The 13,655-nt window shown below is 38.4% G+C and overlaps 1 protein-coding gene across 2 annotated transcripts in view; it reads right to left on the reverse strand.

Moving 5' to 3' along the window:
- Nucleotides 1-13,655, reverse strand: part of NRDC (nardilysin convertase) — a 79,439-nt gene that overhangs the window by 3,328 nt on the left and 62,456 nt on the right. For both annotated transcript variants that reach the window (XM_012776179.3, XM_012776180.3), the window contains 8 exons: nt 12,232-12,351; nt 10,605-10,656; nt 9,528-9,678; nt 7,082-7,209; nt 4,896-5,058; nt 2,511-2,542; nt 2,155-2,293; nt 87-134 (listed from right to left, as the gene is read on the reverse strand). In XM_012776179.3, the coding sequence (XP_012631633.2) occupies nt 87-134; nt 2,155-2,293; nt 2,511-2,542; nt 4,896-5,058; nt 7,082-7,209; nt 9,528-9,678; nt 10,605-10,656; nt 12,232-12,351 (833 nt within the window). The remainder of the gene's footprint in view (nt 1-86; nt 135-2,154; nt 2,294-2,510; nt 2,543-4,895; nt 5,059-7,081; nt 7,210-9,527; nt 9,679-10,604; nt 10,657-12,231; nt 12,352-13,655) is intronic.

The raw sequence follows: 13,655 nt of genomic DNA on the forward strand, positions 1-13,655 counted from the left end.
CCTAAGTACTCAGTCTCAGGAAGAAAGGCTGGGCCTCATAGTCAGACAGGGGCTCCTAATACTTCAACTCTCCATTATATACTTACCACAAGTAGCTCCATAAGAGTGTATTCTCTTAGACTCCTTGTACCTGACTGAGAGGAGAAGGTAGTCAGACCAACTGAATATCCAATGGCTTATAGAGCTTTTTAATAATCCAGCTATTCTTGGCAACCACTCATTCCATTATCATCACTTCTCTTCCCCCAACAGTTAATCATACTTTCATTTTGTTTAAATATCTGCTTTCACAACAGACCAAAGGTCTGTGAGTATAGGAATCATACTTGATCATTTGTATTCCCAGCACTAAAAGAAATGTAGGTAAAAATAGAGGTGAGTCCAATAATCCCTGACTTGCCAGCTCCTAACTAGAGGATCTCAAGGACCCAGAGGACACATTCTAAAATCAAGCACTTACAGTTCACAGCCCTAAGGAGGAAAACAGGACATGTTTGGGGATCCAGATGGGTGTATCTGGATGTATTACTCAGGTAGAGAGAAAATGAATAGGAGCTTCTGCAGCCACACAGCCCCAAGCCAGTTAAGAAAAATATCTTAGAGGCAGACACCATGCTTTGGGACCACATCTGGCTGCCCTGGCAACTGGCAAAATAATGCCGTCAGAATGAAAGAGGGCAGGAGGCCAATAGTGCATCCCAGAGTCAGGATCATCTTGCAGGCTCCTCTGACACAGTCTCATTTCTCTTTCTTCCCACTTCACTGGAGGAAGAGGCTAAAGCCTGTGTGCCCTGCAAGCCCTGATTAGTCAGCACTGAGACTGCCCGTTTTTCTCTAAAGGGGCTGCAACAAAACCAATCAAAACCTTGTATTAATTTTCTATTCAAAATGCTGTGTGAGAAGGGAATTGGTTTCCTAAGGGAGGCAGTTTGTAGCTAGTGCTAAGAGGTGACTGCTGAAAAGCACTTCCAAAGACAGTCTTACTATACGAAATCCTTCCTAAAACTGGAGAAATTCTGTCTCTGGGTTGTGAGCAGTCAGAGGCACTAGAAATGTGGACTGGGCTAAGAAGGGCTGGGCCATACCATTTAAGGAGTTTGGGACCTGGTAGTCACAACTTAGAAAAGAACACAGGCTGGAATGCTACAGCTATTGAGACAGGTCCCACAGAGAAGCTGGGCCTCCAGGGAAAGAAAAATTTATCAACCTAGCTACAATTGTAGCTCCTGAATCAAAGGACTGGAATAACGTTAAACTTCACTAAAGAGAAATGGCCACGATGTCAGGCAGGTAAATTTGCTTCTATCAACCAGGACCTGGACAATATCAGGATAAGGTTGAGGCCCTGGGCCAGAAACAACAAAAGGATAATGAAGATGAAAATAAGGCCATGCCACCCAAAGCCCAGACTAGGGATCTTCATAAGGCCTGACAGGGGAGTGAATTCCTCATGCAGAGAACTCAGGACCACAGTAGCAGCTGGAGCCCCAGACTTTGAGAAGTCACTAGACAGGCACAGATTTAGAGAAGATGCCTACAGTCTTAGAAGTGAGTGGGACTAACCACAGGTTAAAGCAGGCTATGGGGCAATTGAGATTGTTGAAAAGCACTTCCCTACTTTAAGTTCCACCCTGCCCCGCCCCTCCAGGATGATGTGGAAAAAACATAGAACTAAGGGTACAATGAATAAATTTGAGACCAGCTTATATGACCAGGCAAGTAAGGGGTTCTGAAGCCTATGGATTTATCATCCATAACATAGTGCTTTGAACCCTTTAGGACTCTGGTAATCATTCTGTTTGCTGTATATTGATTGCTTGGCTATGCTTACTTTTGTCTCTTTTGTCCTGCTGCTGCTTAGGGTTCTGTAAAAAGAACATGAAGGAATTCCCATCCATACTTCTCTGTCCCTCTATATTAGTGGTTAGGTGATTAATGAAGCAATACCTCACTGTGACTAAAGGAGGATCCATTTTTAAATGTAGTTGCTTCAAGAGGACAAATAGCCCCAAGCATAAAGCTAAAGAAGTAACTAAAAAAGGGCATTGAAAGTCAATCGATCACTCATTCCCACATACTTTGGACCTTCCATGAGGCTTTAGTGCCCTAAAGATACTTAGCCATGAGGATGGCTGTACAATGAGACCAACTGACCTGGTAGTACACAGTGACTTCAGAGTTGGCATCACCCTTGTTCAGAGCTCTCACTTTGCATAGGTGGTGGCCCCTGGGCAGCTCTACCACCTGGAACTGCACAGGCATCTCCTGTTCCAGAGGCATGAAGTTCAGCTTACTGCAAAAGAATCAGCATGGGTCACTGAGGCACCCAAAAACTATGAAGCAGCAGCCAGGCCTTCCATAGTCCCTTTTGAATTGCTTTGTTTATACCAGCCTCAAGAAAATCTACCAGTATTTTAACTGTGGGTTTAATAACAATTAAGTGGGTTGTGGTTCAATGCCCTCATGCTGGTAAGATCACCCCCAAAGAAAAAACTCAAACCAACACTTACTCAACAACATATTTCAGGAAATCCATAGATTCCTAAGCAGCAAAAAAAAAAAAAAAAAAAAAAACACGACATTAGGCCCTCCTGACATTAATTTCACCTGTTAGAAATAGCTAACATCAATATTCTAATTGCTTGGAGAGCCCTGCATAGCAAAACAGATACAGTTTGTCATGTCAATGCTGGGTAAGTCATTCATTGATTGGGCTAATCAATTCAATATTGTTTGTTGCATACTTAGTGGCTCATAACTGCACAGCTCCTTTCCTGGCTCACTTGGCACTCTGTTTACCCATACACTGTAATACTTTCCCAAATGGAGCAAACTTAATTGTTTAGTGCCAGTTTACCCAACTAGGCTGTGGCCTTTATGATAACTGTGACTGTGTTTTAGATACCTGGGCCCATTGACATAGAGCCTGGATAGAGCAATTGGATAACATTTAATACTAAGTGAATACGTCCTCTTTTCCTCTCAAGACTTCTGTTTCCTTAAGTATAAAATGAGGGACAGGTGCAGGGTTCAGCACATCTCTAAAGTGGTTTCCCTAAAGGGCCAGTGCTGAGAAACTGGGAGGCCAGAGAGGACTGGCCTGTTTGGCTGGTCAACAGCCAAACAGTTTAGGGAAACAGTCTTGAACAAGCATTCTTTTTTTTTTTTTTTTTTGAGACAGAGTCTCACTCTGTTGCTCGGGCTAGAGTGCCATGGCGTCAGCCTAGCTCACAGCAACCTCAAACTCCTGGGCTCAATCCTTCTGCCTCAGCCTCCCAAGTAGCTGTGACTACAGGCATGCGCCACCACGCCCAGCTAATTTTTTCTATATATTTTTAGTTGGCCAATTAATTTCTTTCTATTTTTAGTAGAGATGGGGGTCTTGCTCTTGCTCAGGCTGGTTTTGAACTCCTGACCTTGAGCAATCCGCCCGCCTCAGCCTCCCAGAGTGCTAGGATCACAGGCGTGAGCCACTCTGCCGGGGCCTCAAAAAAGCACTCTTGCCAGGGAGAAGACCTGGTTAAGTACAAGGCCCCAACAACATACCCCAACGCAATACATATCAGAACGAACTCCTCATATGCTCCCAATCTTACTATTTTTCCTGCTTCTCTACCAACCTGATGCTTCAAGCAAGAAATTCTGGTATTGTCTAAGACTCCTCCCCTCTCTCTCACCCCTATATCTAATTATTCAGTGAATTTTGGCTATATTTTACCACATTATTTCTTAACACTTTTTCATTTATTTGGCCTAACCTCAGGATTCATCATTTTTCACTTCAACTTTTTTGTATGTGGTAAAAAACATATATAATTTATCATCTTAACATTTTAAAAAGTGTACAGTTCAATAGTGTTAAGTGTAGTCATACTGTTGTGAAACAGATTTCCAGAAGTTTTTCATCTTGTAAAACTGAAATTCTATACCCATTAAACAATTCCCTTCTCCTCCTCAGTTTATGGAAACCACTGTTCTATTTTCTGTTTCTATGAATTTGACCACTTTAGATATCTCCTAAGTGAAATCATATTTCACTTGAGCTTTTGTAACAGCCTCATAACTGGTCTCTCTGTATATTTCTTTTCTTTTTTTTTTTTTTTTTTGAGACAGAGTCTCACTTTGTTGCCCAGGCTAGATTGAGTGCCACAGCAACTTCAAACCCGTGGGCTCAAGCAATCCTTCTGCCTCAGCCTCCCAAGTAGCTGGGACTACAGGCATGCGCCACCATGCCCAGCTAATTTTTTTCTATATATATATTAGTTGGCCAATTAATTTATTTCCATTTATAGTAGAGACAGGGTCTCGCTCTTGCTCAGGCTGGTTTCGAACTCCTGACCTCGAGCAATCTGCCTGCCTCGGCCTCCCAGAGTGCTAGGATTACAGGCATGAGCCACCGCGCCCGGCCTTCTCTGGATATTTCTTAACTGCAAGTTCTCTTAAATCCTTCAGTGGTTCTCCATTTGCTATAGGATAAAGCCTTAGCCCCTTAGCTTGACAAACAAGCTTGACATACTTATTCTGGCTATGTATACATGTATGTATGTATGTATATATGTATGTATCATATATACTTCACCATTCCTCTCCTCCACTTTTATCTCTACATTAAACTGTTTATGGTTAACAATACAATCTTCCACAAATGCAACCAACAACATAGATATGCCAAACCCATTTCACTCAAAGTACTGGTCTATTTATTACCAGCAGTCTCCTTCATAAGAAAGTAGCCAAACATCAGAGGGGCCAGGTTCCCTCCTAAACAGAATATGATAACACTGTCCTGCCAAAAACACAGAGCTTCCATTTCCCCTTTAAGAAGAACTAGTGCAATTTCCAGTTCACAACTGCATTCAGACCCAGCCTACAGTAACAGAGCACCTCATACTCACTGTACTTGTGACATTCCCTTGTACCAGGCCCTCAACAAAGAGCTGGGATTTGAACTCTTTGACGAAGCTCAGCAGAGACTCAAGGGAAAGGCCATCCATCAAAGCCCGGTATTTGTCAATCATAGACCAACGTGCATATTCCAGGATTAAAAGCCGTACATCTCTGTACAGAGGGCAGGAAAAAAATGAAATTTTGTTGTAAAAAATGAATCTTGAGAATAAAGAAATATTGGTCAAGTTTCTACAGATGTGTGTTTAAAGAGATAATATCTGTCACTACTTAAGGTGGGGAAACATGCCATGATCACCAAACAGCATTTAAAATTGGATACATAAACTTTTAAATAGATTTACTCACCAGTACAACACTGTACTTATCTGTCTCAGTTGCAGAGTAAAATATTTCACAGAAATCGCCAAATGAGTCAAGTTTATCCAGTCATGCACCAATTTTAAATTATTACTATTTTGGTTTGAAATCTCACTAACATTTGAAATCTCACTAATTACTGGAGGCCACCATTGTGGATGTCAATTACAGCAGTGATAATACAGTAAAGGCAATGGCTCTAGTCTAGCAAGATTAACTCCACACTCCATATCTCTACAACCCCACCACCAATAAGCTGTTTGAACTTGGCAAGTCTCCTAACATCTGTAACCCAATGTCTTTACTTGTAAAACAAGGGAAATAACTTATGAAACAAGAATAGTAACATAGTTTTTTGGGGTTTTTTTTGAGACAGAGTCTCACTTTATTGCCCAGGCTAGAGTGAGTGCCGAGATGTCAGCCTAGCTCACGGCAACCTCAAACTTCTGGGCTCAAGCAATCCTACTGCCTCAGCCTCCCGAGTAGCTGGGACTGCAGGCATGCACCACCATGCCCGGCTAATTTTTTCTATATATATTAGTTGGCCAATTAATTTCTTTCTATATATAGTAGAGACTTTCTATTTATAGTAGAGTCTCGCTCTTGCTCAGGCTGGTTTCGAACTCCTGATTTGGGCAATCCGCCCACCTCAGCCTCCCAGAGTGCTAGGATTACAGGCGTGAGACACCTCGCCTGGCCCAGTAACAGAGTTTTGGTTAAAATTAAATGAATATATAAAGTTCTTAGAACAGATCTAGTGAATAAATGTTCAATAAACAGAAGGTATATTATTATTACTCTATCATACTTCAATAAATTTTAAACATTACTGGATTTTAATAAAAATAGTATTTAATAGACTACTACTTTTATAAATAAACTAGTATTTAGGAGTTACTGAATACAAGGGGCTGTTTGGGAGTTACTAGATAAATAGGGCTATTCATCATATCAATGGTTGCAGATAACTTTCCTTTCAACTTACATCTAGTTATTCGTTTAACTTTTTGTGTTATTACATGCCTGAATCTTAACCCCATCTCCCCCTGCTTTCTAATTCTAGTAATTGATGGGCTCATTACAACTGTGTCAAAAGCAGGGCCTCTACATAAGGTTGTGCTTATAGATGCCCAGCAAGGAGGTCAAGTAGGGGCTTGCAAGCCATGTGCAAAGGCTACTCAGGGACAAAACCCTCCCACAAAGGCTCTACCTGTTGACAGAGGGTACCCCATTGGGGTACTTTTTTCTGATTCACACAAAAGTAACCTATAGGTTATCCTCAGCCCTGGACTGAAGTAGTAAGAACAGGCTCTGAGAGAAGGCCTAAGGATGATGCCTTAGTAGAAGGTTTAAGCTTTAGCATACAGACTGTTGATCTGCCTTTTTGCTGTCTTCTGGAACCTTGCCTGAATTCTGGATAGTTAAGGTTGCCAGATAAGTGACATGTTAAAAGCAATTTAACTCAGCTACTAATCATACCACACAACAAAATAAAATCCCCTGTAAATAATTTTGGGCTACAACAAAGGTAGCACTTCTTTAACTTTTATTTACTTACAAAGGAGTGGAAAAAACATCTTTCTTTACTTTAAGCCAATAATCATGTACTGTAGGCTGCTTTTAGTCACAGCAGATAGCTACTTAAGCTGGGTTTAGAAATCCTAGAACCCTATGGACTGGTTTCCTAAACTGCAACAAAATTCAAACATGTCTGAAAATTAGCACAGAAACTACAGGCTCATCCCCTACATCTACCCCCTAAGAAGGTAAATACTTTCAGGCTTTCAAAATATAAGCTGATCATGTTTATACCCACTTGGCCAGAGTCTCAGGCTTGATGAGGATATTGAAGTAGGTCTTCTTCAACTGCTCAGTTATCATTGTAAAGACAGCTGGTGTAGAACTGAACTCAGCTAAGTAGTCAATAATGAGCTGAAACAGTAGCTAAAAGAAAAAGAAAGAAGCACTTCAAGTTAAGAAGCATGGAAATTCACTAAGTTTTAGGGGGGTTAATGTTTCTCTTTGGTTTTTACCAGAGGTCCAGCATGGCACTAGGCAATGTGGGGGACATAAGAGAAGTACTAATGACTCAAAGAATCTTTAGGGGCCAAAATCCTGAATAACTGTCAAATTAGAGGCAATGAATTTTCCAGGGTATTCTCAAACATTTTTTTCTTCCAGATGAACTTAAAAATAATTTTGGTTATTGCTACAATAGGGGAAAATAGCCACTGATTTTGACCGGCCATATCACACCAAACTATTTTTAAAATTTTAGTAGTATCTTAGGTTTTTCTAAGAATATAATCATATCATATGCAAAGAAAAATATTTTTCTTTTCCAAAAAAGTTTTTATTTTACTTTGTTTTTTCATTTTATTATATTAGTATTAAGAATAGGATAACAGTGAAAAAATAAAAAAAAATAAAAGAATAGGATAACAGAGCTGGTCATGGATTATTCTTGGCTTGCTCCTTATTTTAATATTAAGCATTTTATCAGTTAATGTAACATATGCTGTTATTGTTTTTAATTTAAGGTTTTTATTATATTTAAGTAATTTCACTCCATTCCTACTTATTAGGAATACCGACTCAAATTTATCAAATGATTTTTTGGCATTTATCACTATATTCATATAGTGGTTCTCCTTTGACTTGATTATATTGAATTATGTTCATCAACTTCCTAATACTGAACAACCCTAGCATTCCTGGTACTTGGTCATGGTGAATTGTTTTTGCTACGTTGGATTTAATTTTCAAATTTTTAGGAAATTAGCATCTATATTCCATAGGTGAAATTTGTCTCCATTTTTCTATACATAGATACCAGTATATATGTTCTATAACAGGTTTTCCTATTAAGGCTAAGTAAGCTTCATAAAATGAAGAATGTCAAATACTTTTCAATGGTTTGTATTTTCAGAAAGCTCTCCAGATAATTCCGAAACATACTTCCCACATGACAAACACTGTATTATGCTTTAATCTGTTTGGATCTTAAGCTACATTTTATTTGCGCCTTTGAAGGTTGACAAAAGTAAAATATTCCATGATGGTGCTTCCTAAGACCAATTCTTATTCCCTGGAGAGAATGAAAAGGACACAGGGGCATAAAGGTGACAAGTTACTCTTCTCTTGGGTTTTTGCCAGGATGGAGGATATCACCTCCTCCCACAAGGCATACTTCTCGCAGGTCCTTCCCTCTAGAATTTTTCTTACATAAACCCAGTTCCGCAAACCTTAATATAATATATATTCTACCCAAGAAACCCAGATATAAAATTTGTTGTAGTGTACATTATATTTTTCTACCTGGTAGTTAATGATTTAACTCTTTTAGCTAGCATCCCATATTATTTTTCCCTCTGCTTATGAAGTTTTTGACAAAGCAACATCAGAACAACCAAGAGATTTGACTGACATGATATAGACCTCGTTTCTAAAAGGCTCATAAACTTAGAAGGGAAACCAGACACAGACACTTGAAACAATGGAAGGGAGTGCAAGAAGAGGAAGTAAGACACAAGCATTTGAGTTCTACTCCATGTCAGGCAATGTGCCAGGTCCTTTAAATTTGTTATCACTATGGCAAGAAATTTAGCTCAAACCAGTCCTAAATGCCAATGTCAGCGGCAAATAAACTAACAGCAAAGGGAAGTGAAATCAAGCTTAAAGCATGGCTGTGTTATATGCATTGCTAGTAATTAATGAAATATATATTGTTCTTATGTATGGTCAAAGTTAGAAAAACTGTCATCAACCAAGCATATTCATGAGTCCACATTAAGAAACACTTCTTTCGGCCGGGCGCAGTGGCTCACGCCTGTAATCCTAGCACTCTGGGAGGCCGAGGTGGGCGGATTGCTCAAGGTCAGGTGTTCGAAACCAGCCTGAGCAAGAGCAAGACCCCGTCTCTACTATAAATAGAAAGAAATTAATTGGCCAACTAATATATAGAGAAAAAATTAGCCGGGCATGGTGGCTCATGCCTATAGTCCCAGCTACTTGGGAGGCTGAGGCAGGAGGATCGCTTGAGCCCAGTAGTTTGAGGTTGCTGTGAGCTAGGCTGATGCCATGGCACTCACTCTAGCCTGGGCAACAAAGTGAGACTCTGTCTCAAAAAAAAAAAAAAAAAGAAACACTTCTTTCTACATACAGCATCCCATGAACAAATCTCTATGCTTGGTGCTATAGGGGCAACAAATATAAATATATTTTAATGCTCTCTATAAGGAAAATAGAGTACTTGTACTTACAGGTAGTTTGTGATTGAATCCTTTCACTCGAATAATTAAACCATGTTCACCAGCTACCAGTTTATACTCCAACTGTGCCACATCTGCTTCATAAGCTGGTTCCGCAAGGTTATGAGTAAGAATATTGACAAAGATATCAAAGAGGACCACACTGAGAAGTACAAAATATAAATGGCATCATTAATTGTCAAAAAAGACATGAAGAAACAGACTGCTTCAATTTAGAGTTAGTAGCTTCACTTTTAGAAAAGCGTTAATTCCTGACTCCAGAATATAAAACTGTATACTTATTTAGTTAGGACTCAGTTTCACAGACACACTGTAGAACTCCTACCTCCAACAGTGTTTCCCAATCTTTTTCTTCTTATGTACACATAGAAAATGATATTTATACTGCACAATGGGGTAAATATAATAGGCATCAGAGGCAATTGGCTTGAAGGCTCTGGCTACCTTCCAGGCCTAGGCTTCCTGACTGACAAATTAAAAATATGAAGGAAAGGAGAAGGGTAATACATTTTTTGCAGTGAATATTAATAAATTTTAGCGCTGCTTGTCATTTTAAGGTTCGACTTTACAGTTAAGTGGCAAAGGAAAGAAGACATGCACTAACATTTTCTGAAGCGCCTCCTATGATTAAGGCACATTTTTCGCTCTCTGTGCCTAAAATTGTGCCTCCCACAATGCAGCTATCTACATAAATATAGTAATTGCTAAGAACAGGTAAAATCATAATCTTTGGCAGTCTACAAATTCAACAGATCCACTGGTCTCACTATATAGACTGGGAGCTAACCCAAAGTGATCTTTAAGAAAAATGTTCCCAATTCAGTAACTCTATGACTAGCCTTCACTATCAGTATGTTTTACATGTGGGTGCTGGCAACAGAACAGCGATAGTTCCATTTTACTGTTTAGTGTCAGTACAAATAACTTGTGTGGAACCCAGGAAAAAATACGTAAATCAGCAACATAGCTCAAGTACTAATACAGAAATGAAAGAATGAGTCAGAATGAAACAAAATAGTTTTTCAACAATATAAAGAATATTTTCCAGAAAAGAGAACAAGTGCTTACTTTGCTGCAGACTTCTGTATCAAAGGTGAAATTAGATGGAAACGTATATATGCTGAAAGAAAAAAAGACCATAGATAAAATACAGAAGGCCACAGGCCTCAAATATTTTCCACATCTGCTATTTTCCCCTAGTATTTTTTTTTTAATTCTGAAATAAACTACTAATCCTTAGATCCTCATTACATTTTTATTCTTAAGGGTTTTTAAAAAGAAATATTTACCATTCCAAATAAGGTATCCCAAAAGGCATACTTTACCTGTGGGAAGACCATATATATAGACAGATACACAGAGAGGCCTATGACATATTCATATTTATCAATAGCTTCAGTGAAGAAAAATATGCAGAAGTATACATGTTAAGAAATATTCTTAACAATGTTCTTAATATGGGAACAAGCCCAATATTCACAAAAACTTACAGCAGAGCCTTTCCAAGAAAGCTGAATCAACTTTAAGAATACTTTTAGAAACTCTTATAAACTATTTGAAAAAAATTATAGAAACACCTTTCCAATAAACTCAAGAATCCCAAAGAGCTACAGTATAGTTGTGTTTGAAGTTGAGAATATGGGTTAAATGGAACATGAGAGCAACCAGACTATGATTCCAAGTTGCTTCAGTAAATTCTTATACCATGCACAAAAAAAGCAACACAGTGTGGGGCATGGTGGCTCACACCTATAATCCTAGCACTATGAGGCAGAGGCAGGAGGATTACTTGAGCTCAGGAGTTCGAAATCAGCCTGAGCAAGAACAAGACCCTGTCTCTACTAGAAAAAATTAGCTGGGCAACTGAAAATAGAAAAAAAAAAAAAAAAATTGGGCTGGGCGTGGTGGTGTGCACCTGTAGTCCCAGTTACTTGGGAGGCAGAGGGAAGGACTGTGTGAGGCCAGGAGTTTGAGGTTGCTGTGAGCTAGGCTGATGACATGGCACTCTAGCCCAGGCAACAGAGCAAGACTCTGTCTCAAAAACAAACAAAAACAAAAAGAAAAAACAAACAAACAAAAAAACCCCAACATAGTTAAGGCCATGACGTTAAAGACAAGGACTTTAGAGTCCACTTCAGCTTCCTTGATGCCGAAAAGAAACTGGTAGAGGAAGGCAAATGGAGAAGATTTCACATTTGTAATGCTAGACTAGGCTATTTTTTGTGTCTAAGAATAATTTCCTTCATACACTCTTACTCTTTAAAAATAATATTCAAATAATGCCACCAATTCTTTAATATGGCCAAACACTTGGTTCTGTTTTAACTGAAAGAAAAATATCTAAAAATAATTTCATTCTAGGCCAAAATTTTTATTTCCTGGAAACCAAAGTGTCCATAATTTCTGTGACAGCATAGGAGCACATATGAATCTGGTACATAAACCTGGAAAAGATCTTCAAATGGAAGGGGAAGGTGACAGACATGGGGGGAAAAAGTTGCTACAAAGTAGAGAAAAAATTATTGTTCCTTTTAGGAGGAGTGAGGGAACTTCAAGATGGCTTACTAGAGGTACCTGGTACTCATTTCCTCCAAAAAGCAGCAAAACACCAAGCAGATAATCACATGTTGAATAGAGAGTCTAAGAGAGAACACTGGAATTCAGCAGAAAAGTGAAAGGAAGGGGAACATTTTACCTTTAGGGATTTTGAATTTGTTGTCTTTCTTATACCACAGGCAACCTTGTGGAGTATTCACAATTTTAACAGGGTATTCTGTTTCAGGGCAATCAAAAGCCTTCAATGTGAAGTCCGTGGCTAACAAAAGAAAAGATTAATAATTCATCAAGTATTTCAACAGGATTCCCAGCAATCTGTTCCTGGCTTCAGAAGTCTAAGTAACTTTTTATGGCAAAAAGAAGCCAAACTCAAATACTGAAGTAAAATATATTAGTAGAACAATACTGAAAACTATCTTGGCCTTAAACTAAATAAACTCTGAAGATCTGTAATATCTTAAGAGTTGATTCTGATTTCTACACATTCTGCTTCATTCCCTTTCTCAAACTGTGAGAGGGACCATTGGTTAGGACAGTTGTAGAATGTCTTTTTACCAACCTTAAGGACATTTGAAAGGTTACAAAATAGTTCTGCTCAAAGTTACACTGTCCTTTCATTTAATGAAAACAAAATGTTTCATCAACTTATAGGTGAGAAAGATATAATTTAAGAAAACTGAAAATAAAAAAAGTACTTGCTATTAGTTATTAAAAAGAACTGGGTTGTTCAGATTATTTAAAGTTCAAGATAAAGAACTGAATTGTCAAAAACACATTATACTTTTTTTAATAGGCTTTTTAAAAAAATTTTTGGTCTAATTGAGGAGAGAGTCACATAACATAAAATTAACTATTTTAAAGTGAACAATTAAAGGCATTATTACACTCACAATGTTGTGCAACTGCTACTTCTATCTAGATCCAAATCATTTTCATCACCCTAAAAGGAAACCTCCTACTCATTAAGGAGTTGTTCCCCATTACCCATCTCCCTCACCCACTAGTAACCATCAGTGTTCTATCTCTATGGATTTACCTATTATGAATATTTCATATAAATGGACTCATTAAATATGGGGCCTTTTGTGTCTGGCTTCTTTCACTTAGCATGATGTTTAAAGGTTCATCCACCTTATAGCATGTTATCGGAACTTCATTTTTTAAAATGACTAAGTAATATTTCTAAAGTATGTATATACTATAATTTGTTTACCCATTCATCCACAAAGAAGGGATGGACATTTGGGCTATTTTGATCTTTTGGGTATTCTGAATACTCTTGTATGAACATGCATGTACACACATTTGTTTGAGTACCTGTTTTCAGTTCTTTTGGGTATACACTGAGGAGTAGGAATTGCAGGGAAATACAATGTTCTGAGTAAATTATAGTTACAAACAACTGTAAAACCTATGCCCTGGGATCAGCAGCTTTCAATTTGTTTTTCCCCAACTCACTGTTAGAAATGTGTTTCCATTACAAGGTATCAGACAGACAGATAAACACATATATACCTATCTGGAACAAAAATTCTTAAAATAACACTCTTTGTACATGCAATG

Source organism: Microcebus murinus, chromosome 2 (genome assembly GCF_040939455.1).
Source record: "Microcebus murinus isolate Inina chromosome 2, M.murinus_Inina_mat1.0, whole genome shotgun sequence".
Lineage (NCBI taxonomy): Eukaryota > Metazoa > Chordata > Mammalia > Primates > Cheirogaleidae > Microcebus > Microcebus murinus.